The following is a 27,694-nucleotide window of genomic DNA, read 5'->3' on the forward strand; positions in this document are numbered from 1 at the left end:
GGTGACATTTGAAGAAGTGGGTGTTGGGATTTTCTTGGGCTTTCACCTGGTCTTTCCACTATTGATGACTGGCCTCCATCTGGGCCAGTCAGAGATGCTAGAAATGCCTGGCACCTTCAGAGATGCTTCTTTGCCAATTTGGATATTTGGACTTGGAAAATAAGCTCTCAATCCATTACAATGTCACAAGCAGGTACAGATGAAAATGACAACTCTGAGATTCAAAATTTTTGTCTGTATTAAAACATTGTAGTCAAGCTCGCTACTTTAATTTGGGTAATTTTATACTTATTGAAACAAATTGCAAAGTTATGGTCAGGGCTGCCTGCTTAAGAATGTGCTTGAGTGGTCTGGCCTAGTCCATTACAAATTGGGGGCTCTTTGCGGGATTTTAAACAGTGAGTTGTAGGTGCTAATGCCTTTATTTTGGGTGTTGGTTTGGTTGGGTAGACAAAGTTTGGGATCGTAATGGCTTTCAGTTGGCAAAAGTTTTCTGGAAGTGGAAACGGTCAGTTTGGAAGATTTGCAAAAAGTGAATAAGACCAAGCTGCAGGAATTAGCAGAGAAGCTGGAATTGGAACTGTCTGTTTCTGCGAGAAAAGGAGAGACAATTACAGCAGTAGCTCAGCATTTAAACTTGTTGGAGAAACCGTCAGAATCTATAGAGATGGCAAGAATTCAATTGCAAATGAAGCAGTTTGTGTTAGATAAAGAAAGGGCAGCAGAAATGAAACAGTTTGAGTTGTGATTAAAAGCAGAAGAGAGAGAAAAAGAGAGAGCTTTTGAACTTCAAAAACTGGCACTTAAAAAGGAAAGGCAGCTTAAAAGGCTGGAGATAAAGGCTGAGTGTAGGCTCAGTGAGGAAGAGAGTGAGGATGAACAAGCCTTTGGTAATCAGAAGAAGGGCTGAAGAAGAGCTCATCCCCGAAATGTCGATTCTCCTGCTCCTTGGATGCTGCCTGATCTGCTGCGCTTTTCCAGCAACACATTTTCAGCTCTGATCTCCAGCATCTGCAGTCCTCACTTTCTCCTGGTAATCAGAAGCCCAATGAGAAACTGTTTAAGTATGGATAAGCATTGCCTACATTTGCTGAGAAAGATATGGAAGCCTTTTTCTTCTCATTTGAAAAGGTGGCTAAACAAATGCAGTGGCCAGTGGCAATGTGGGTTGTGTTGATCCAAATAAAACTTGCAGGTAGGGCTAGTAAGGTGTTCACATCACTGTCAGAGGAGGTACCTGGGGAGTGTGAGGAGGTGAAAAAAAGCCATTTTAAGTACCTTTGAGCTTGTTTCAGAAGCTAAAGACAATGTTGTAGGAATCTAAGGAAGGACCCTGGTCAAACCTATATTGAGTTTGAAAGGATCAAACAGAGTAATTTCAATGGATGGATAAGAGCTTTAAAAATCGAGCAAAACTATGATGCCCTCAGAGAGGTAATTATTTTGGAGGAATTCAAAAATTCACTACCTGAAGTAGTGCAAACTCATGTGGAAGAGCAGAGAGTTAAAACAGCAAGGTTAGCAGCTGAAGTGGCTGATGATTATGACCTGGTCCATAAAACACTGTTTGGCTTCCAGAATCAATTTCACTCCATAAGGGATAGAAATTGGGGCAAAGACAAATCCTCACGTGGAAAGGGAAAGGTAGATCTCAGTGAAGATCATAAAGATAATTTATCACAGGGTACAAAAGAAACCCTTGAAGGGGACAAAGAAGTTAAAAAGGTCCAGTGTTTCATTGTAATAAAATGGGCCACACAAACTCATGTTGGTGGCCGAGGAGAAAGCAAGGTGTAGGAAAACCAGACAAGCCTGGAAATTTTGTTGGACTAGTAACAAAAAGCACAATGGAAGTTAGATAACTGCCTCAGAGTGTACAAGATGATCAGAGGTTGTTAAGGAGGACGTGCCAGATCTGCTTAAAAAATATACATGCAATGGTAAAGTTTATTCACATAGGCCAGGAGCAGTAGGTAAGGAGGTTACAATATTAAGGGACACAGGATCCTCTCAGTCAGTAATGCTGAAGGATGGGGAGATATGTATTCCTGAGGGACTATTGCCAGAAAAGGTACTGGTAACAGGAATTCATGGTGAGACAAGAAGTGCTGAATTGTGCAAAGTGAGGCTAGAGAGTCCAAAGAAATGTGGAGAATTTGTGGTGGGATGGCTTGCTGCCTACTCTAGTTGAAAAGCCAGTGGAGATGCAGGCAACCGAAGACTTGAAGACTGTCTTTCCAGGAAATTTCCCTGCTTGTGTGATCACAAGGTCACAGAGGCACAAGGTGAAGCAGGAGAGATCAAAAGGCACATACAAGGAAGCTGACATCGCTTTTTCAGAAACTTTCTTCAGTCAGATAAGTGGAACAGAGCAGGAGCAAATAGGTAAACATGCAAGTTTCTTTAGCTCTGGTTACAACAGAAAGATGAGGAGTTAAAAAGGTTGTATCAAAAGGCATTTACAGAGAAGGAGAGTGAATGCATTCCTGTGCTTTATTACTTAACAAATGATGTCTTAATGAGGAAATGGGCAGATTTTCATCAAATTGTTTTGCCAGTAGGGTTTAGAAAGGAGGTGCTGCGAGTGATGCATGAGCTACCATTTGGAGGTCATTTAGGGGTGAGGAAAACACAGGCTAAAATACAAAGGCATTTTTACTGGCCTGGACTACAGAAGGATGTAGGTGAATTTTGTCAAATGTGTCATACATGCAAGCTAATCAGAAAACCACAGGCAGTAATAAAACCTGTACCTTTAATACATATTCCAGCATTTGAGGAACCTTTCACAAGAGTCTTTATTAATTGTGTAGGTCTCCTACCTCAAACAAAAAATGGGAATTCGTATTTATTAAAAATAATGGATGTGCCAACTAGGTTTCCAGAGGCAATCCCATTACGCAACATCACAGCTAAAAGGGTTTAGAAGAATTATTTAATTTTTTTACTAGATACGGACTACCAATATCCAGTCAGATCAAGGATAAAACTTCACATCCAAACTATTCAAGGAGGTTAGGGATAACTTGGGAATAAAACAATTCAAATCTACTGCGTACCATCCGGAATCGCAGGGAGTGCTAGAGATATGGCATCAAACATTAAAAACGATGTTAGGAGCTTATGGTCAGGATTATCCAGATGATTGGGATAAGGGAGTTCTGTTTGTACTTGTTGCGATCAGAGATGCACCAAATCAATCGACCAAATTCAGTCCATTTGAATTAATATTTGGGCATTAAGTAAGAGGACCATTAAAATTGATTAAGGAGAAATGAATAAGTCAGAATTCAGAGATCATCCATTTGTACTATGTGTCACACTTTAGAGAACGACTCAATAGAGCTGGAGAGTTGGCTAGACAGCATTTAAAAGTATCACAGGATACAACGAAAAAGAAAGCAGATAAGAAATCACAAATTCACATTTTTGCAACTGGGGATAAGGTATTGGTGTTGCTTCCAGTCACAGGTGAGCCTTTAAAAGCCAGGTTTAGTTGACCTTATCAACTTGAGAGGAACGTGAGTAGGGTGAACTACTTGATAAGTAGTTAACTACTTGTGTTTTGATAGGGAAGGAAAACAAGAGGAAAAGGTGTTAATGATTACAGCACAGAAGGAAGAACCAAGTTCAGAGGATTCTGAACTGGACATTCCTGAAATCAAATGGAACAATGAGGAAGTTGTCAAAAATTAGGATAAATTATTGAGTTACCTTCCACAAGAAAATTGAAACGACCTGAAAGAGTTATTACTATCACATAGGGAGATACGTGGAAATAAACTGGGAGATACTAACCTAAATGTGCATGATGCAGATATAGGAGATGCTGTTCCAATTAGCAATATCCTTATAGGCATATCTCTCTAAAGTTGGCACAGGCTCAGAAGGAGATAGAGTGCGTGCTCCATTGGTACAATCGAAATGAGTTACAGTGTCTGGAGCTCACCCAGAGTCGTGGTGCCAAAGCCAGATGGTATTCAACGGTTATGTGTGGACTATCGCAAAGTCAATACCATTACAAAGACTGATGCATATCCAATTCCATGGCTGGAGGACTTTGTCAAAAGAGGGGGACAAGCAACTTACATTTCTAAGTTAGACATGCTCAGAGGCAAGTACCTCTGTCTGAAAGAGCAAAAGCGATTTCAGCTTTCGTAATGCCAAATGGACTGTATCAGTTCAAAGTCATGCCATTTGGTACGAAAAACGTTCCAGCCAAATTTCAGAGACTAACTCATAAGGTCATTGCCAGAAATACCCAACTGTGTGATGTATATTGATGACCCGGTGATTTTAGTCACTCATGGAAGGAACACTGACAGCATTTATCGGACTTGTTTGGTTGACTTTGGAAGACAGGTTTGGTAGTAAACCTAGCTAAAAATGAATTTGCCAAAGCCCAAGTCACCTTCCTGGGCCAGGTGACTGGACATGGACAAATGACCCATCGGATGCGAAAACGAAAGTAATTGGGGAATTTCCTACACGGTCGACAAAAACAAAGCAGTACTACAGTTCCTGGGGTTGAGTGGATATTACTGAAAGTTTGTGCTGAACTTTAGCAGTGTGGCTGTTCCACTCACTGAATTGTTAAAAAAGGGCGAGAGGTTTCAGTGGACAGCCTAAAAACTGTGTTAACCCCTGCCCCGGTATTAGCCACACCAAACTATACGAAGCCTTTTAAGGTGGCTATCGATGCCAGTGATGTGGGTGTCGGTGCGGTGCTCCTGCAGGAGGAATGACAAGGGAATAGAAAGACCCATCGGGTAATTTTCCAGGAAGTTGAACATTCATCTACAGAAATGTTCAACGGTCGAGAAAGAGACTTTAAGCTTGGTGTTGGCATCACACCATTTCAGTGTTTATACTCCCAGCAATGCATCTGAAACAATCGTACACACTGATCATAACCCATTCACATTTGTGGAAAGATTTAAGGATAAAGGTGCCAGACTGTTCAGATGGAGCTTGTGGTTGTGGCCATTCAATTTGACAACTGTGCATGTGGCAGGTCGTGAAAACCTGATTGCCGATGCGTTATCGAGACTCAAATGCGATATGGGGGTGTGCTACAGCCTGAATTTGCATGCTGATAGTTAGTATAGTGTATATGTGTGTATATAGACTACTAACTGTGTTTTTGAAGGTTTTAAAAATGAAGCTATCTTTTGGTATTAATGGTTCATTTTTTTAAGGGGAGAGATGTCTCCTTTTTTCTAAAAGCTCTTTCTTTTTTCAAGGATACTATGTCCTCATGGCAATCAATTTGTATATGCAACTAAACCCTGCAAACGATAATCCCATATTGACAAGATTATTAGTTTTAATTATGTTGGTTCAGCATTAATATTGGTCATAACACTGGAGGTAATTTCTTCAGAGGGTTAATGAACCGCTCTCGGTGCTGATTAGACTGGTTTGGTGCAGAGATTAAAGGGTATTGAGAAGCCTTTTTTGTTTCTATGTAAATAGATGAGACTTCAGGCCAAAATGGTCATGTTTTAAAAGTGACCTGTATAATGAAAGGGGAGTGGTCAGCTCTCGAGCAGGGCCATTTAGTTCAGTTCAGAACTGGTTGGAAGTACAACAGTGAGCCGTGTGGAAACAAACAATCTCTCTTTCTCTCTGCCCTTCTAACTTCAACCTGTAAGCATGTGTTCCATTTGTACTGGTTTTTAATGGGGTTTGCTTATTGGGAGTGTTGTGTATATTCAGATTAGCATAATTAAGTCCAGTTTGAATTGACTGAGTTCTGGAGGGGTTCTTTATTCTGTACTTTGTGTTTCATTATGTAATTTAATGAATACATTTTTGTCTGTTTTAAAACCTGGTAGTCAACCTAGCTATCTTACTCCGGGTAATTTTCACTGTACACTTACCAAAAAAAATTGCAAAGTTATGGCCTGGATTGCCTGCTTAAGAATATTTTGAGTGGTCTGGCCTCCTTCATAACAAAAGAAACATGGCAATCAATTTGTATATGCAACTAAACCCTGCAAACGATAATCCCATAATGACAAGATTATTAGTTTTAATTATGTTGGTTCAGCATTAATATTGGTCATGACACTGGAGGTAATTCTGATAAATCAAAATATGGCCATGTAATCTTTTGCACCCACCTAAGACAGCAAAGTTGGTTTCAGTTCGACATCTTGTTGAAATATTGCCATTTCTGACACTACAACACTCCATTTTGCACTGGAAGATCAGCCTGAAATTTGTGATCAAGTCTCCAGAGTGGAACACAGTATTCACAACCAGGGGTAAGACTGCCACCAACTGAATTGTGTTTAATCATGTACCACCTATTCGTGCTGCACATAGCAGCTAGGCACTTAGTGCTAAACAATAAAGTGTGCAGATGTGTTTGTTACTGCTGCAACTTGATACCTTTCCAAACCTTGTCTAAACAGAGAAAATGGAAAATCAAATTGCTGATTTATTTTGCCCATGAATTAACCTGTTCTTGTTTCCTGGCCCCAGGCAATGTTAATATCATCTACAAAAACCAAAAAGAGAATGAGAGATGAGTGACTGTTGTATCAAATTGACATAGAATATGTTTAAAGGACAGCACTATAGTATGCTGTGACGGTGGAGTTGCAGTTTTTTCTAACATAAGAGATGCTTAGCTGACCACAAATGTCTGAGCGTATCCTAATGTTCATCAAAGATACCTTAAAGCATAACAAACAAAAACCGCGGAAAGGAAGTAGTTCATGATGGTACATTTAGCTGAAATAATGCAAGTTGTATCTTGCTTGAATTTGAAAGTAGGAGCCATAGTTTAAAATAAAGGGTCACCCATTTTAAACAGAAATGAGGAAATATATTATTCTCTCAGGGGGTTGCAAGTCTTTGGAAAGGCTTTCTTGAGTGATTGCAGAATCTTTAAATATTTTTAAGGGAGAATTGGATTCTTATTTATCAAGGGGAAAGATTATTGGGTTTATGCAGGAGTGTAGAGTCAAGGTTAAAATCAGATCTGACATGAACTTATTGAATTGTGTTACAGACTTGAAGGGCCGAATGGTCTTACTCTTGTTTCTTGTTTGCATATTTGTAACTGGAAGCGCAGATTATTTGTGAAGCAATTGCGATCAGACTTTCTGATAAACGCTAATGACTTGATATGGGAATTGGGAGAGCAACATTTTAACATTTACTCATGACAGTAAATTTGACGATGTGGCATAGCAACTACAGAAGGTGACATGAACCAACTGCAACAAGTTATAGATAGATTGGCAGACAATGAGTGAAAGGAATTTAATCCAGAGAAGTGTTATCTAACACACTGTTGAAAGTAAAAAGGCTGGATTTGCATAACCTACCCAAAGCAGGCGAGCAGTTCCATTTGCTAAATCATATTCTACTCCATTGCCTGTTTCCTTTAAGCCACATTCTGTACACAATAGGGAATCTGGCAAGATTACACTCATCGAAAATGAGCCCACTGCTGCAGAGGAGGAACCAGCAATGATGCTGTCGAGGGCATCCACTGCAGTCCCAGATCAAAGAGAGAACAACTTCAAGAGGGTGGATTTTCTTGCTGCTATTTACACCAAAAGCTGGAGACTACTCAAGACGTTTGACTTTTAAACATCTAGGATCATTATTAAGGAAATGTAGGCCTCTCCTAAATGTTTCTATTACTCTATAATAACCTGATTTGACTTCATTATTTTGCCACCATTCCCTAGATGTCATCAACAGAACAGTGGTAAGAAGGAAAATCAGCCAGCCTACTCCCATTTATACATGGCAAATGGTGAGAGGCAGCACACTTGAAAAGCTGATGTCAGAGAAGGCACTCACTGTTAAGTGACAGGCTTTATTTTCACATTGTTTCTGCCTGAGTTGCAGTAGAATAATGGAGGCTATTGAGTGGATATCAGTGTGTAGACAAGATCAGAGTCTCCACTGATAGCTTTCTTCATTGGATAACTTACCAGGACTCATTGCCTAGTCTCATTCAAGAAGAACGGTCAAGTGGTTGAAGAGATTGACAATTGTTGATGCTCATGGAATAAATGTATCACCAAGGGTTGATACCACTAAGACAGGAAGGAAATGGAATAAAGAAAGAAAGGTTCAACAGGAAGGGCCTTTTCTCCATTCCCAGCAAGACCACAGATTTATGTTTCCTGGAGACTAAAAGAACTGATTACACACTCCATTTGCCTGTTATCACGCTGCCAATCTTGACTCACCTGAACACAACTATAAACAGGCGCATAGGTGTATAATGAAGCAAAGAATAATTCTTTTGTTTCCTCCTAAGCAGGGTTCTTATGAAGAGTTAAATTTAGGATTGGATGATTCTCACCCGATACTGTTCATAAGAATAAATACATGGAAAATATTTCAAGCAGGCATAATGAAATTGTCAGTGACCAATGACATTGTTGATTCCAAACATTGACCTAACCTGAATAAATTCTAAGATTTATCATCATAAAATGCCTCAAGCTCAGTGAGTGACTTTGCTTCAATGAACTCTATTTGTGAACATGGAAAAAAGCCTAGGTGAATTGGGGGTGGCACAGTGGTTCAGTGGTTAGCAATGATGCCTCATAGCATCATAGACCCAGGTTCAGTTCCACCCTTGGACTGTCCGTTTGCACATTCTCCCTGTGTCTGTGTGGGTTTCCTCCTACAGTCCGAAGATGTGTAGGTTAGGGTGGATTGGCCATGCTAAGTTTCGTATAATGTCCAAGGATGTGTATGTTAGGTGAATAGCGATGGGAAATGCGGGGTTATAGGGTGGGTCTAGGTGGGTTGCTTTACAGAGGGGCGGTGCAGTCTCAATGTGCCAAATGGCCTGCTTCCATACTTAGCTGTATTGCACAGCTATTAAATTATAATTACATCACCATACTGTATCAGGACAGAGTTAAGTCAAAGGAGGTCTGATAATTTACTTAAGGTGTAATATGAAGTATCACTGGCTACCCAAGGCACCACCGGTAGAAACAAAATTCTTTGTCAAAAGTTTCATATAAAGCAGAGGCTTTGTGAATAAACGGGAAACTCTTAAATTATAGTCTTTCAGGAGGATTGCCTAACTTGACTTGATGAAAGATCAATAAGGCAGAGCATCAGGAAACCACAAAACCAACAAATGCAAAAAGAGACATAATGATATGGGAATCATAAATGGGAAAGAATTGGGAAAGAAGAAGATTGAGATAAATGGAAAGGGAAGTTGTGGAGTCTGATAATATATTCAAATGTAAGCAATTTAGTGGAGTTGTGAATTTCACAATAGCAAAATTTCTCAGCATTTGGGATGTTATCAGCAAATAATCTGCTTCATTCATTAAGTTTTTAGAAAATAAATCAAACTTGAAAATTTTATGGCTGACTATAAATCAAGTCTCTTTCTGCTTTCATGATTTTACTAATTAACCAATTTCCTTGGGGCAGACAATTGCCTTGTTGAGAGTTTTTTCATTGACTCATACACTGATGTTCAGTAATTTTGTAAATTATTGTTATTCATAAGTCTGATAACAAGAGTCATTAAATTGACATCAACATTGGCAAGAATTGTTTTTATATAAACAGGTTAGCTTCACAATTAGCCTTATTAATTGATGCAAATTGTTTCAGTTTCAAATTCCAAATTAAACTATAATTATATTCCATCATAAAACACAGTAAAGCATTCCAATATGTAAAGATCCTGTAATATGATTTCACCATCTACATAGAGCTTTAAGATGCCAAATCTCATGGAGTTTTACACAATTAACGATGTTTAAATTACAGAAGTTGTTGGTATAGAGACCAACAGTGCAAGTGAATTGTTGGCTTAAATGAAAGAATGAAGAAGTTGTTTGACTTGATTTAGCTGGTGGTGCAAGGTAATGTTGCCCCGGGCGGGAAAATACTTATCTACGAAAATGACAGACAAAAAGCCAAGAATAGCTGTCCCATCAAGCCTGCCCAGGCTCATGGTGGACACAAACTGCAACCAAACACTTTGTACTCTCTTTCAACCTTGTTCCTCCATAGACATGTAATCTCTGATAGTTAGCTTGGGTAATGTTTGAAGGGAAGAAAAGACAGCCTGCTCCTGTGCTATTCATTATCTAGATCAGAAGATCCAGGTTCAATTCTGTATTTCTGTTCAATAAAAAGCTGATCACAGCTGGGCCAGCAATTATTAGTCAGTAATTTGCCTCAAGGAAAAGACAATTATTCTATCTCCAGTTCTCGCTCTTAACACTTGTCAATTTTGAGTCAATGTTTCCCTACACCCACAAGCCCTTGTAGCATATTTCTTACATTGTTCATTCTTTTTATCATTATAGTCTTTCATCATACCAAAGTCAAAATATAATTATGGATGAGAAAGACCATTCAGACAATCTTCCATCTTAATCATTCAAACAGTTCCTAACATTGCAATCATGAACCCCATTTTCATTGTGTAATTGTTCCAACATGTTTGTCTTCATTGCTCAACCTGGAATCTTATTCAACATGTTATTCATTTATTTTGTATGAAAAATAATTTTCTGCTGTCTGTTTGGAAAGAACCTTACTCCAGTTTCAATCTGCGCCCTTCTGTTTCATTCCTGCAGTTTAAGTTAAAATAGCATTCCGGGTTAAATTTTTCTTTACCTTGAATAACCATATCCAGTCTGCACCACTTAAAACACTCATCTTAAAAGTGAGCAGAATTTTATTTCAGCCAAAAAACTATAACCATTATCTTCTCGCATCAGACTCAAAAGTTGCAGGTTATTGTGTCATAGATGTCTATTAATTGAGGGCATAAACCACAGACATCTAAACAGAACTGGAAGCCATTAATATCGTTCAAGCTTTAGGAATTCTTCTCACTCAAAATCATGGCAGAATCTGTGTGTCAGGAGGAAGGTGGAAATCAGAGAGGTCTTGTGAATTGATATTACTGGAACCAGAGAAATTGATAGGGATTTGAGAAACACAGAAAATATAGGCTCCTTAGAGACTCACATAATAAGAACATCATAAGGAAAACCACCGACTAAACCAAACCTGCTCGAGAACCAGCCTTTTCACTCACAAACTGAGCAGCTCTGAATAGTGTAAACTGTAGATTCATTCTTGGCCACTTGGCCCCAGTGATCCTGATGCATTATCTGCCAGCTGTAAAGCCTCAATGGTCAGTGCACTCAATAATAGCTGCCAGAAAGGTGGGAGAACTGACCTTTGCAGAATATTCAGTGAACACTGTCAAAGGAGAACAAGGAAGCCACTCTCAGAATGAACAAGTATTCATGTGTGATTTTTCTAAGTTGCATTAAGTTCTGGAGAGCGGCGACTTATATACACTATAAGCAATAAAGGTTGGAGTTTTATAAGATGTCATTGAAAATTTAGACAGGTTTTTACAAAGGTTGATCTGAGGCACTTAAAAATGATGGGTGGGACCTGATTCTGGATTCTGTTCCAGATTGCCTCTACGTAAATGCTTGGCTAAACCCACTAATGGGCTGAAAATGTGTTGCTGGAAAAGCGCAGCAGGTCAGGCAGCATCCAAGGAACAGGAGAATCGACGTTTCGAGCATAAGCCCTTCTTCATGGATCAACTCAGCTGGGATCAGTTTATAAAGGCGGAAATGTTACAGTTCACTTTTTTTTATGATTCAGTCTCATGATGTGGGTCATCATTGCCTGAGTCAGTATTGATTGCCCATTCCTAATTGCCCGTGTAAAGGTTGTGGTGAGCTGCCTTCTTGAACTGCTGCTGTCCGTGTGCTGTAGGCACTATCACAGTGCTGTTAGGAAAGGGCATTCCAGAATTATAACCCAGTGACGGTGAAAGAAAAGCACTATAGTTCCAAGGCAGGATGGAATGTGGCAAGTTTGGGAACTTGGAAGTGTGGTGTTCCAACACTGCCCTTGCAACTGCTGCCCTTGTCTTCTATGTGGTAGAGTTAGTTTGTGAAGGGTGCTATCAAAAGAGCCTTAGTGACAGGTTTTGCGCAGTCAGGAAGTGGGTTACTTGCTGGAATTTATAGCCTCTGACCTATTCTTGCAGCCACAGTATACATATGGCTAGCCCACTTCTGTTTCTGGCCATGCCGTTGATGATGGGGATTTGGTGATGGTAATGCCATTGAATGTCATGGGAAGATGGTTAGATTCTCTGCTTTTGGGTGTGAGCATTGCATTTATGTTACTTGCCGCTACTCAGTCTAAATCTGGATGGTGTATTAGTCTAGCTCCATGTGGATATGAACTGTTTTGATACTAATCACAAGCACAACTGAATATTGTACAATCATCAGTGAATATCCCAAACTCTGACCTTAAGATGGAAGATGTATCATTAGTAAAGACAAGATGATGATAAGTATAGATACGGTGGATAGCCAGAGACTTTTTCCCAGGGTGGAACTGGCTATCACAAGGGGGCATAATTTTAAGGTGAATGGAGGAAGGTTTAGGCGAGATGTCAGAGGTAGGTTCTTTACCCAGAGAGTGGCAATGCATAGAATGCACTGCCAGCAATGGCAGTAGAGTCAGATACATTAGGGACATTTAAGTGACTCCTGGATTGGCACATGGATGATAGTGAAATGAAGGGCATGTAGGTTAGTTTGATCTTACAGTAGGATAAAAGGACAGCATAACCTCGAGGGCCAAAGGGCCTGTACTGTGCTGTACTGTTCTATGTTCTAAAGCACCTGAAGATGCTTGGGCCGAGGACTCTAATTTGAGGAATGCCTGGAGCAAGATTGGCTCACCATCTAATTACAGATCCCCTACTCTTCTACCTCTGCAGGCAAAAATATTGTTTGTGGAGACACATAGCTGCAGAGTTGAGAAATTTCCTGTTTGAAGCTTCCCAACTCATTAGCGAGAAACAGACACACATTGTTGAGTCTTTCCTCACAGCTCAGATTCTTGACATTGAAACTAGTCTGATGGATCTTCTTAGAACTGCCCTAACCACTTGAATGTTCCTCTTGCCTTTTGCTATTTATCTGGAGGTGGTATTTAAGGTCTGGCTTGCCAAGTGCACAATAGGTTTGATCATCACCTCTGCTAAATTACATGCTGTGGTTTTGACTGTGTTGTGCAACGTTTTATTAGTTTTGTTGACTACTGCTCTGCGATGGGTAGACATGTTTAAATTTGTATCGATGAAGATTCATGAGTTTCTGTAATCCCATCTGTAGCTGATTCAACACAATACATCTATAATTTCCTTCCTACGTACAGAACTTCACATTTGTCTGCATTAGTTTCCATCCGTCTGTAATGTGGCCACGGATATACTCAACGGAAATAAAAATTCAAAGAGATGTAAAATGTGCTTTTCTCACTCGATATATAATATTGTATAAGGTCAACACCTCCAATATTTTGCTGCTGACACGGAGTTCACCTACTTAAGCCATTAGGGTCACTTGTTGAAATATAACTCCGTAGCTTGCGACCTGCTTATAAATCACTGCTTCATAGCCTTAGGGAGTGACTAGGTTGAGCAAACTCAAAAGCACAGCAGCAAGTGACTCCTATGTTTTATAGACTGCAACAGTATAAGATATAGGAACTGAATTAGGCCATTCAGCCCATCGAGACTGCTCCACCGCTTGAACAAAGCTGATATGGCCTTTGATCCCCTTATAAATCGAGATTCCAGTGGCCTGGCATAGCAGTCTCTCGGCAAGAAGTGGTAGCCTCTCTGTGGCCCAGTGTGGTGGTCTCTCGGTGGCCCAGTGTGGTAGTCTGTCAGTGGTCCAGCATGGTGGTTTCTCGGGCTGGCATGGTGGTCTCTCAGCAGTACATAGTAGTTCCAGTATGCCCTGGTGTGGCCTCAGCTTGGACCTCCAGTCTGGAGTGATTCCTCAAAGTGGCTAAGCACTTAAGAAAGATTGTAACAACTGAACTTTCAGCTTTATTTCTTTATTTTCTATTCTAAACTGAGAAGGTCTGCAACGTGTACCTTTTAACCTTATTTCATATGTTTTATGCTAAACTATAATGACTGCAATGTTTAACATTTAACATTGTTCTTTCTTTCTACCTTGCCCTTAAGATTCTGTACCTAGATACTTGTACCCAAGATGGCACCTTGTGTGGTGACATTGTATGCTTTTCACTGTATTCTTGTACTTTTGTACTTGATTACATGTGACAATAAAGTCAAAATCAAACATCACTGTCACTTAGTGACTTGGCCTTCAGTGTTCTGCGACAATGAGTTCTACAGATTCCCCACCCTCTGGCTGAAGAAATTCCCCTTCATCTCAGTTCTAAAGGGTCATCCCTTCATGCTGAGGCTGTCCCGGGTTCTAGTCTCCCCGACGAGTGGAAACATCTTTTCTGCATTCATTCAATCAGGCCTCTCAGTATTCTGTAAGTTTCAATGAGATCCCCCTCTTATCTTTCCAACTAAGCAACAAGAACGCTACATCTGAAACTGGGTGCCATACTCTCAGAAAATTGAGGCCTTCTGGCATGAGGAGCAACAGCTTACACAGGATGAGTAGAGTGCTGGGTATCAGAAGTGAGACATGGGACACAAAAGAGAAGGGTTCATGACCCTGAGCACAATATCCAAGGCAGATTCAAAACTAGCTGGACATGGCTGAGCATGAGTACCGAAGTAGAGCATGCCTCTCTAGACAGATGGTCACAGATAGCTGCACCCTTCAGAGTGCCAATTTCTGCGGAATCTCACAGGCAGTTACGCACCAGTGCATCAGCCAGGTGGCAGATGCACTCTCTGTCAAATTTGAACAAAACATCAGATTCACAAGCCATGGGGCATCACAGGCTCAGACAACACTGGGCCTTGTGCATAGAGTTGGTGCCTTGCAGTATCCTCCTGAAAGGGCCTCCGTCATGGGAGATGGCCTGCCACACTGTCCAGCACATGGCCAGCCTGAGAGGTGTGGACCTTGAGAATGGTGAGGCTCTGGAAGGGGACAGCTCATCAATTGAAGGAGCAGGAGGTAAGAAAGGAAGAGGATTTGAAGACAGAGGGAAATGATGCTGAACAGAGAGGTGCCCTGCTGCATGAAGAGGTGGCCCTAACCTTCCAGCCTCCAGGGAGATGACCTCTTCTTCCTCATGGATCTCAGATCTCCAACTCCTTTCTGAAATTGTGTTTCCTTGTAATGTCAGAGGAAACTTTGGTGAAAACATTTTATTCCATGATAACCAGAAGATTTAGTGATGTCCGCATTAAGTATCTATATCAGTCCCCCACTTCCTCTGAACCGCTTCCACTCTGGTCTTAATAGGACAGAAACTGCATTTATTTCGGGGGTCCACCCCATTAAAATATGAACTTCAGACAGCTTCCCACCAGAGGCTGGTTTCTGACACAAACACAATAACCTTGTAATGACAAGTTCCAAACTGTTTTTCACAAATGCAAATTTATATTCTAAGTTAAAAATGTACCTTCTGGATGCTGCTAACCACGATTATTAATCTATTTCTTTGACATTATTTAAGGAGAAATATTCTGCAGAATTTTAGTAAATTATACAAGAAATCAGGAAAATAATCCATAAAATCAGTATTGCCCAAAACAAACAAAAAAATAGCATTTTGTACTGTTGCCAGACATAGTCAGTACACAAATGGTCAGGACTACAATAGTCAATCAGCAATCCATATAGAATTTATCTGCAGAGATATAGCATCACCTTCATTTGGACAATATGAGGCTTAATTGGAGGTCATCTGTGTAACGTTTAATGGACCATAATACAGTGGGCCAGAGAAACCTATTCATAATCATTCAGTGTCTAAAAGTTCATGAGTCACTGAAAACTACCATGCAGGTGCAGCAAACAATCAGGAATTTTGGTGCTATATCTTACTCTATTTTGCCAGTAATGTTGAGTTTTTTTGAGAATTATTCGCTGTGAGGCCTAGTGGGTTTTCTCACCATATTTTACCAAAGCTCACTTCATTAACTACCTATCCCGCCCCCCATGGCATCCCTCACATCTGACTGCAGTCCCATCTTACCGGGTGCCATTCCCAGATCTCCTCACCACAGCTGGGATATCCCAGAATTCACCAGTATCTCTTATGCCCGAGCCATCTTTGAAAGCCCATGGTGCAACTTGACAAGTGCTGTTAATAAAGAGCTGCCCTGCAATGGTTCCTGACATTTGTCCTGGATATTGCAGACAAGGGGAAATCAGCACCCTCTCCACTGGAGGTTCTGCTGCAGATGGTGCATTTCTGCTTCAGCCAGGATCAGCAATGGAGACAATGACATCAGACCATGCCAACCTAGTTTGAGACTCAGCACCCATGGACCAGTCGAACCGGGAACATTCCTTGTCACAGTGGACGTTTCAGCACTCTACACCAGCATCCCCCACAATGACAGCATCGTGCCAACAGCCTCAGTACTCAACACCAATAACTGCCAATCTCCGAGCACCATCCTAAACTCATCCACTTTATCCTTGACCACAGCGTTTTCACCTTTGACAACCAGTTCTTCATCCAGACACAAGGAACAGCCATGGGGACCAACTTTGTACCCCAATATGCCAATACTTTCATGCACAGGTTCGAACAAGATATCTTCTCTACACAGGACCTCCAACCAACACGAAATACCAGGTATATTGACTACAGCTTCTTCCTCTGGACCCATGGCAAGGTGTCACTGAAATAACTACACAGTGATATCAATGAGTTTCATCCCACTATCAAACTCACTATGGACTACTCTCTGGTATCTGTCTCATTCTTGGACACATGCATCTCCATCAAGGATGGGTACCTCAGCACCTCACTCTCCTGCAAACCCATGAATAAAGTCACAATGCTACACTTCTCCAGCTTCCACCCAAAACATATTAAAACAACCATCCCCTATGTACAAGCCCTATGCATACACAGGATCTGTACAGGAGCGAGACGAGCAATTGGAAGTACTGAAGGATGCCCTCATAAGAATGGAGTACAATGCTCAACTCATTGACCAGCAGTTCCGATGTGCCACAGCGAGAAACCGCAATGACCTCCTTAGGAGACAGACATGATTTGCAACCGACAGGGTACCCTTCGTTGTCCAGTACTTCCCAGGAGTCGAAAAACTACGCCATGTTCTTTGCAGCCTGCAATGTATTATCTATGAGGATGAGCACCTCGCCAAGACCTTCTCCGCACCTCCACTTCTTGCCTCTAAACAACCACCAAACCTCAAACAGATCATTGTTCTCAGCAAACTGTCCGGCTCTCAACACAACACCGTACAACCCTGTCATGGCAGATGCTGCAAGATGTGTCAAAGTATCAACATGGATACGACCATTACACATGGGGACACCACCACCATACAAGCGGCAGGTACTCATGTAACTCGGCCAACGTTGTCCAGTCGGGGAATACTTCAGCAGTCTGGGACATTTGGCCCCGAATATTCGGGTGACCAATCTCCAAGGTGGACGTCTGGATTAGCAACAACGCAAAGTGGCCGAACAGAGGCTGATAGCCAAGTTCGGTACCGATGGGGATGGCCTCAACCGGATGGTGTGCACTGCACTATGCACTCGCTCTCTCTCACACACATACACACACACAATCCTACAGACCCATACACTCACCCAAATCCGCTCACACACAAGATCTCGCTCATACGCTCACACTCACACCCACCCTCTCACAGACTAATACCCCTTAACACTCACACTCGCACACATACACACACGCTTTCACAGAAAATCATACCCCTCCCACAGAAAATCATATGGTCCCCCGCCCTGCCCACACACACATATAATTTTGAGGGGTGAAGTTGTACTTGCAGAATCACATTTTATTTTGCTCAAAAACTGCATGAATCCATTTAAGATTCTGTAAACCCCTTTTTTAGAAATAGAATCAGTCTGAACATTGTGGCACTGACAACCTCACACAGGACACCTCACCTCTTCAATGCATTATCTGGGCCGACATGACACCTATTGTTGAAGTTCACTTGAGAATGTAACTTTTAAAACAACAGTTCTGGGATTTACATATGAAAGAACTGAAACCAACATGGTCATTCTAAAAGATGAGAGACTTAACAAACAATCCAGGTCTTTATCAATATATAATTTCAGTTGCATCATGCTGTAAACATTTGCTATAAATTCTATGTCTTATGATCTTATACTTCACAATCACCTGATGAAGAAGCAATGCTCCAAAAGCTAGTGCTTCCAAATAAACCTGTTGGACTATAACCTGGTGTTGTGTGATTTTTATGAGAAAGTGAGTACTGCAGATGTTGGAGATCAGAGCTGAAAATGTGTTACTGGAAAAGCGCAGCAGGTCAGGCAGCATCCAAGGAGCAGGAGAATCGATGTTTCGGGCATGAGCCCTTCTTCAGGAAGGGCTGAAGATTCAGGGAAGGATTCCTGAAGAAGGGCTCATGCCCGAAACGTCGATTCTCCTGCTCCCTGGATGCTGCCTGACCTGCTGTGCTTTTCCAGCAACACATTTTCAGTTGTGTGATTTTTAACTTTGTACATCCCATCCAACATCGACACCTCCAAAATCTGCTTTGAGGTTACCATCCATATTAGAGATATCTTATCGAGAAGAATGTCTAGCACCATAGGAAGAAGGTTAATGGCCTCCTTCACTCTGCTAATATATCACCATCTTCCCTCTGATACTTCACGCTATCTCTACTATCATAAGCACCTCCTACCAATGCTCATGCTCCATCACTCTCACTATTACCTGCAACATATTCCCCTATTCACTGTCAGCCACCCCAAACCTGACACCACCAAACATGCATACATCCTGCACTGCCTACCCACTCGTTTGGGACATCTCCTGACCTGCACCAACAATAATACCTGTGCCATCTACTTCTATCTCCCTTAATATCTGCCTCTCATTCAAGGAAGAAAACAGCCCCTGGCTTGGCAGAAATAGTCATGACAGGTGATAGGCTACCAGGCATTTGACTCTTCACCCATTATGTGGAGAGCATCTGACTCTGATCGCCCCGAGTGGCTGACTGTGTATGCACTGGTCTCAGGGGATGCTCTTAACTTAGCCATTGTTCCGGTGATCCCGGATGCAGGAGCATCCTGTATTTGGATCAGACAGGTATAATAAAGGTTCTTAGAGACTGGCACACATCAGATACCAATGTTTATGGATGTTGGGTACATGTGGCCAATGTCCATTCAACACGTCCTGAGACCTTGGTGCCTGATGCCAAATGTAGAGGTCCTTCAAAACATGTGGTGACCTGTAGTTACCAGTAGGTCAGGCAGTATCCAAGGAACAGGAGAATCGACGTTTCGGGCATAAGCCCTTCTTCAGGACTTATGCCCGAAACGTCGATTCTCCTGTTCCTTGGATGCTGCCTGACCTGCTGCGCTTTTCCAGCAACACATTTTCAGCTCTGATCTCCAGCATCTGCAGCCCTCACTTTCTCCTTGTAGTTACCAGTACCCTATCTGACTTCCATGTTGAGATTTTTCAATGTCTAGCTTGTTTGGTGCATTTGGTAAGTTAGGAAGCTGAATATTAATGATACAAGTTGGGTAGTTAACAAGGTATTTAACAAGCAATAATTGCCCCTTGATTAGCAATTCACCACTGCCTCGCAAGAAACTTGCCTTGACACTTGTGAAAAGCATAAACATTGGAGCAAGATGCTCCTTACATTGAGATAGACCCCACCAGATTTCTCACATGATTTAGCAATAAGTCTCACCATAGCCCACATCACATTAAGATACTGTCCCTGGCCTTTATTCCAAGAGGACATGAGTACAGGGCTAAAGAAATCTTGCGGAATTTGTATCAAGCCTTGGTGAGACTGCATCTGGAGTACAGTAGACATGTTTGGCTTTCTTGCCCAAAGAAGAATATACAGCTTATAAAAGGAGTGCAATGAAGGTTCACCAGATTAAACCCTATGAGGACAGATTGAGGATATACTTCAGGGTTTAGAAGAGGTGATATCATTGAAGCATAGAAAATTCTTACAGGACTCAGCAGAATAGATGCAGCAAGGATGTTTCCTCAGACTGGCAATCTAGTACTAGGGCATTAGGAGGAATTGTCCATCAGATGGGCAGCAAGGTGGCTCAGTGGTTAGCACTGCTACCTCACAGCACCAGGGACCCAGATTCAATTCTCACCTCAGGCGACTATCTGTGTCAAATTTCACATTCTCCCCGTGTCTGCGTGGGTTTCCTCCGGGTGCTCCGGTTTCCTCCCAAAATCCAAAAGATGTGCAGGTCAGGTGAATTGGCCATGCTAAATTGTCCATAGTATTAGGTACATTAATCAGGGGTAAATATAGGGAATGGGTTAGTCTTTGGAGGGTTGGGGTGGACTTGTTGGGCTGAAGGGCCTGTTCCCATACTATAGGTAATCTAATCTAAAAAGAGGGTGATAAATATTTGGAATTCTAGCGTGACATACATAATACTGATTGGCTTTGACAGAGTGGATGTTGGGAAGATGTTTCAATTGGTAAGAGAGACTACAACCCGAGGCATAGCCTTAGAGTAAAGGGAAGACCCTTTAGAACGGAGTTAAGGAGAAACTTCTTCAGCCAGAGAGTGGTGAATCTATGGAATTCATTGCCACACAATACTTTGGAGGCCAGGTCATTGCGTATATTTAAGACTGAGATAGGTAAGTTCTTGAGTATAAAGGGGATCAAGAGATATGGGGAAAACGGCGATGAGAAATTTATCAGCCATGATTGAATAGCAGAGCAGACTCAATGGGCCGAATGGCCTAATTTCTGCTCCCTCATTCTTATGGTCCTATGGTCTTCTCTAACCCAGATGTCGACTAGGACTCAGTAAATAAGAATATTCAAAACTGAGTTCATAGATTACCTAAGCATTAGGCTCATCATGGTATATAAAGATAACATAGGATCATGAGATTGAGATAGAAAACCAACTGCATTCTACTTGTATGGTGGAGCAGGCACAAGGCATTAATATCCTATTCCTGCCATTAATTCTTCTATTCTTATGCATCTTCATACTTTGTTTCAAAACCTGTTGTCGATGAAAACTTTGAACATGCTCGAAGCCCCTGTGCCTTGTGAGTCACGGTAATGAGGAATTCATGAAGAGATAACATGACAGGAAGATGACAGAAACTAAATAGGCAAACAAAACACACATGAAATATTGAGCATTAAAAAGTGATAATGTCAGAAAGTGTTAACATACCAGTGTTTGGATCAATAGTAAAGAATCCTCTTGGGCTTTCACTAGTGATCCTGTAGGTCAGCAGATCCCGTGAACTGGAATCAGGATCATCAGCATCAATACGAAGAACAGACACATCTTTCGGGGAGTTTTCAATAATTGAGGCATAGTAAACAGGTGCTGTGGTCTGAGGAGGATTGTCGTTAACATCTAAAATTTTGATGAAGACTTCAGTTGAAGTTACCAAGGGAGTGGCACCTAAATCTGTCGCAAGAACTGTTAGCCAATAGTGGGGACATCTTTCACGATCAAGGAGCTCCACTGTCTGTATAGTTCCTGTAATCAAAAGAGAATTATATCTAATGGCTGATTTCCATTTTTATCTTATGACTTAACACTTGTACAAACTTCTATTACCTAAAGATTCAACTCAGGTTTTATGTAATATACAAGCCAAATATCCAATCATTTTTAAATATCTAGCTTGGTAAGGCTTCCATGGAGTTTAGGTTTCAACATTGGTTTATCTGATTTTGTCACCCTCTTTATATTGCTCCAGAGACTAAACTGTATGACCCTTGTCACTAAGGAAAGAAAAAAAACCCAACAGTGCTACCTGAAATTCACTACCCTGGTTATTATAGAAGAAGGCAGTGGATAGATAAGCATTACAGAATTGACACATATGAAAGGATACCCCTTTCAGTAACAGTGTATTTCTACTCTGATAAGTCCAACAAGCAATTGGTTTCAGTTTTGCAGAGAATGCCCATGTAAGTCAGCTCGGGACAGAATTGGCAGAGATTCTTCCAGATTTGTGCCAGAACTAGTTTTGCGTCACCTTGTCAAAGAAATGTCAAAGGAAAATTATCATTGTATTTACAAGATTGTTGAAGATCAAGAGTAGTGACAACAGTACACTCAAATTGGAATAAAACAACTAGCGAAATCCTGTAAGATCCTACGCCGAGGCTATCAATTTCTTTATTGTTCATTTAAACACAGCACTGTGGGGTGGCACGGAAGCTCACTGGTTAGCACTGCTACCTCACAACACCAGGGTCCCAGGTTCAGTTCCAACCTTGGGTGATTGTCTATGTGGAGTTTGCACATTCTCCCAGTGTCTGTATGGGTTTCCTCTGGGTGCTTTGGTTTCTTCCCACAGTCACAAAGATGTGCAGGTCAGGTGAATTGGCAGTACTAAATTGTCCATAGTGTTCGGTGCATTAGTCAGAGGGAAATGGGTCTGGGTGGGTTACTCTTCGGAGGGTTGTGTGCTGAAAATGTGTTGCTGGAAAAGCGCAGCAGGTCAGGAATTCCTGAAGAAGGGCTCATGCCCGAAACGTCGATTCTCCTGCTCCTTGGATGCTGCCTGACCTGCTGAGCTTTTCCAGCAACACATTTTCAGCTCTGATCTCCAGCATCTGCAGTCCTCACTTTCTCCTAGGAGAGTTGGTGTGGACTGGTTGGGCCGAAGGACCTGTTCTACACTGTAGGGAATCAAATCTGATCTAAATAATACAGCAAAGAGTTATATTTCCCAATTTTTGATAACATGTCTAAAGATGCATATATGATGACAGATGTTGATGGATGAAGTGAGTGGAAAAATAAAGACAGTCAGATGGACAAGGCAGGTAAGATTGTGGTAATGTATTGTGCACCAAAAGAAAGGATCCCAGAATGATTTAAATGGTGAAAAGAATTCAGCCATAAGTGCCCAAAGAGATTTAGGGGTTAACTTTTTGGCAACTTCTTCACGCAGAGGGTGGTGCGTGTATGGAATGGCCTGCCAGAGGAAGTGTTGGAGGCTAGTACAATTACATTTAAAAGGCATCTGGATTGGCATATGAATAGGACGGGTTTAGTGGGATATGGGCCAAATGGGACTCGATTAATTTCGGATATCTGGTTGGCATGGTTGAGTTGGACTGAAGGGTCTGTTTCCATGCTCAATGACTCTTATGCATGCAGATGACTAGAATGTAGTAATCAAGTACAAAATATATTGTCAAAAAAGCTAATGGACTGTTGACTTTTATAACTAGAGGACATCACAATTCTGAGAAATCAGAAGGAAATACATATTCACCTTCGAAGAAATGCACCAGATTGTTACCCAAGTCTCAGAATAAAATTATAAGGATATATAACATAAATTAGGATTTTCTTCTCTGTAACAGCAAAGGTTAAGAAGTGATTTGATGAATATTTTATAATGTTTTGAAAGGAATTGTTAGGCTAGATTGTGTGAAACGTTTCTGACAGGAAAGAAAGGAACATAACATTAAAGTCAGAGTTAGGACTCCCAGGAGAGATTCTCGGAAATATTTCTTCACAAAAAAGGCAGTAATGAAACTCTATCCATATCTAAATTAGGAACCTAACAGATTTCTTACATTCCTAAATCATGGTGCTTTCTTACATTCCTAGATAATGGCGCATTTTCTCATAAAATATACTTATTAAGATTGTTATTTCTGCTGTTCAATTATTCCTATGGTTTGAGGGCAATGCTCCCACGGGCCGGAATGCAGTGATGATAATGACCTGGAGGTTGTTGCATATACAGATGTTATTTCAAAGGAAATGGATGGAACTGAAGCAAAAGAATGAGACTTTCTAGATTTCTCTGTGGTCAGCAGCATGGATTCAATGGGCTGAATGGCCTCCTTTCATTCTGGCTTGTCATGGGGGATTGACTTTCTTTTGTACAGCGATGTTAAATTTTAGATGAAATTCTTTAACGAGGTTAAATTTTCATTCAGTAATACTTACTGTCCACATTTGTTTGTGAAACCAGAACAATATAACGTGCATCCAAATTTCAGCTTGTGGTCTTACCTGTCTTTTCATCAATGGTGAAGACTCCAAGACCGGATCCTCCCTTGATTGAATATCGAATTGCACCATCTTTCCCTTCATCATCATCCTGAGCAGTGACTGTGATCACTGAGGTTCCCACAGGCACCCCTTCACTGACAGAGCTTTTGAACACAAAGGAGGAGAAGTGTGGCCGATGCAGGTTTTCATTGACATCAGTCACTTCGATTTCCACATAACAAGTGGAACTCAGGGAGTAGGGCTTTCCACCATCAACAGCATGAGCTGTTAGTTTATAAAAATTTCTACTTTCAAAATCTAATTGCCTATTAGTACGGATGGCTCCTGCTTGCCTGTCAATTCTGAATGCATTTTCTCCGTTTGTTATTAGGCTATAGTACACTTCACCTCCCACTCCTAGATCTGGATCATAGGCCTCAAGCCACATTATGACGGATCCTATTGGAATGTCTTCAGGAATTCCCACTTTGTAGGAAGATGGGACAAACTGAGGTGGATTATCATTTACATCTTCTAACACTATTGTTAGATCAACAGTTGAGAATAGTTGGGGCTCTCGTTGAGGCTGATCACGGGCTTCGATTCTCAAAAGATATATTGGTTGCTGCTCCCGGTCTAATTTGCCAGTGATGTGTACTATACCTGAAGTTTTGTCAATTGAAAATGCTTTGGTATCAGTCAACAGTGAATACTTTATTTCTGCATTTTCTCCTAGATCATTGTCTTTAGCCTTTACCTGGGCAATTAATGCTCCAATCTCCACATTTTCAGGTACTTTTGCTGAGTACATATCCTGCAAGAATACAGGTCTGTTGTCATTTGCGTCCAACACATGCACAGTTAACAGCTTCCAAGAGAATTTCTGAGGTTTTCCAAGATCATAAATTGTAATGTTTAAAGTGTAAAGTTTTGTTGTTTCATGATCTAAGGGTAGCACAACTTTCAGCTCACCAGTCTCCATCTCTACAACAAAGCAGCTGTCTTCATTTCCATCTGAAATTACATAGACCAATTTGCCATTGAAACCAGAGTCAGGATCAGTGGCATGAATATTCAAGATGGTTGAGTTTACTGGAATGTTCTCGATTACGTCAATGGAGCTTGGGAAATGACCATCAAATTGTGGAGAGTGGGCATTGACAATGTGGATGTAAGAGAATGAGTCCTCTTCATGAGGTTGAGAATGTGGTTTAACAGAAAGCAGAAGGGTCTCTGCTAGCTTTTTAATTGCTCCAGTGTCTTTACAATGCATACTGACCATATTGATGCTATCTGTAATGGTGAGGTTGACATCTATAGTGGAAGCATAGTTCTCTCCATCTGTGGCTGTGATTTTAAGATTGAAAGCCATGATTTGATTGGCAGGAGTGTAAAAAAAGGGGTGCTTTAAAGTTAGTGTACCAGACATTGGATTGAGATCAAAAAAATCCAGTTCATTACCGGATAAAATCTTGTATCTGATCCCTTGTAGTTCATCTGCATCTATGGCTGAGACAGTGGTAATGAGGTGTCCAACTGTGAGATTCCTTGAAACGTTGCCATGGCAATTGTTCTTCTCAAACAGCGGTTCATTGTCATTCAGATTCTTCAAGTAAATTGTAACAGGGACTTCGACTTCATAGCGATATGGCGATCCCCAGTCAGAAGCCCAAACTCGCAAATGGTATACTCGCTGCATGAGTTCATAGTCCAGTTTGTCGGATGTCATAATGGTTCCTGTGAATGGATGAATGCTGAAGGGTACAGGAGTTATATTAGCAATGCTGTACGTCACATAGCCATTTTCACCTTGGTCTTTGTCAGTTGCATTGACTGTTAAAATACTTGTTCCAACTTGAGCATTTTCATCAATACTCCCTTGGTATGAAGATGCTCTGAACTCTGGAGCGTTATTATTGCTGTCGATGAGATCAATAACAACATTGGCCGAGCCTTGGCCAATACTGGTCTTCACTTTCAATTCAAAATGTGATTGCTCCAAGTAATCCATTGCAGCAGCAGTGGTAATGAGACCAGTTTGAGGATTTATTCTAAATTTTGCGCTGACACGATTATGCTCCAAAGAATATGTCTGATTTGGAAGTTTAGGTTGAGTTTTTACCATTATCACAGGACTATTTGGTGGTACATACTCATGCAATATAACCTTATAAAGACCTTGTTCAAATTTCAAGGCTTCAGACCACTTTGCTGGTACATGAATAACTTTTATTGGTGAATAGTTAGTCGGGTTGCTCTTATCTCTGGCTTGCAGAGACAAGTTATAGCCAAGGGAATTTTTAGCCCAGTTTGACTCTCTGATGTATATTAGTTTGAACTCCCTACTGCCTTGGTAAAATGGTACAATGGTGAAATGGTGTCCAGAGTCACCATGCACAATGTCAATGGCATCTACTCCTTCCTCTGTTGTGATGATGGCACATGTAGCATTGTGGTCAGTTCTAGGAGGGGTGAAACGTACTGACAGAATTCCTGGCACTTTTATGCTAGCCTGCGTCACACTGACAGTCAGTTTTGCCACACTGCCAACTCCATTGCCTCCAGAAAGCTTCATCATGCGGTCCACTGCCCAGATTTCTAAGTTATATTGCTTTAGAGTTGTATAATTCAGGCTTCCTGCCAATATAACAACACCACTCGTGGGATGAATGGCAAACATGTCAGTCCTGCCTTTGAAAGCATAATAAAATGCTGCATTGCTTCCGATGTCTGCATCTGTTGCAGAAACTCTGGCAACACTGGATCTCAGTGGAGTATCCTCAGTTATTGAGACACGGTATGACAGGGATGAAAACAGAGGTCGCAAGTCATTTTTATCCAAGATCTGAATCATGACTTTGGTCCACACATCATGTTGGAATGTTCTGTCAGATGCCTGAACTGTCAGCAGATAATGATCCTTTATTTCTCTGTTCAATACCGCCATGTTGGAACTTCTGGTCCTTATGCGTAAAAAGCAGAAATCACCTGCCACGTACTCCTCTGCTTTGAACACATTCAGATTGTCTCCAGAAACAATTTTGTATTTAATGTTCTCAGTAAGCTCCGTGATCCGAATGCCCATTTTTACACTGCTCTCTATATAAGTCTTGGGGGAGGAGTTTTCATAGATGGTTGCATTGTAAACATGGTGGGTAAATTGGAAAAGTGAGGTATGTGGTTTCTCCAGGTTCTCTTCTGAACTGCCAATCATGACCAAAAGTGCGACAAGTGGTAAACATTTGGTTGCCATGGTTCATCGCATTGACTTTCTTCTTCTGATCTGCAGGAAGACCATTGAAAGTGATTAGCTCCCACAGGTATCACAAAATCTTAACAATACAGAACCAGTATACGTACAAACAAAACTCTGCACTCTTATTTTAAATTTTAAAGCATGTCTTCAACACTAGTTAAATCTGGTCAGAAGTCACATGACACCAGGTTATAGTCCAACAACTTTATTCGAAATACAAACTTGTGATTTGGAGTAAACCTATTGGACTATTACCTGGTGTCGTGTGATATCTGACTTTATCCACCCCAGTCCAGCACTAGCACCTCCACATCATGGTTAGTTGAATCTGTACACCTTGGTGTGCTAATGTCACTAAGGCTTCCCACTATTCAGTCTTAGGTAATCCAGCAAGTGTATGTGGAGTTGCAATCTGCATCAGGGAATCACAATG

The 27,694-nt window shown here is 41.2% G+C and overlaps 1 protein-coding gene across 3 annotated transcripts in view; it reads right to left on the reverse strand.

Moving 5' to 3' along the window:
* LOC122556511 (protocadherin Fat 1-like) overlaps positions 1–27,694 on the reverse strand; it is a 156,069-nt gene that overhangs the window by 72,215 nt on the left and 56,160 nt on the right. For all 3 annotated transcript variants that reach the window (XM_043703236.1, XM_043703233.1, XM_043703234.1), the window contains exons 2-3: positions 24,027–27,288; positions 21,204–21,518 (exon numbers count right to left, since the gene is read on the reverse strand). In XM_043703236.1, coding sequence (XP_043559171.1) covers positions 21,204–21,518; positions 24,027–27,258 — 3,547 coding nt within the window. In that variant the 5' untranslated portion in view covers positions 27,259–27,288. The remainder of the gene's footprint in view (positions 1–21,203; positions 21,519–24,026; positions 27,289–27,694) is intronic.

Source organism: Chiloscyllium plagiosum, chromosome 14, assembly GCF_004010195.1.
Source record: "Chiloscyllium plagiosum isolate BGI_BamShark_2017 chromosome 14, ASM401019v2, whole genome shotgun sequence".
NCBI classification, from domain to species: Eukaryota; Metazoa; Chordata; class Chondrichthyes; order Orectolobiformes; family Hemiscylliidae; genus Chiloscyllium; species Chiloscyllium plagiosum.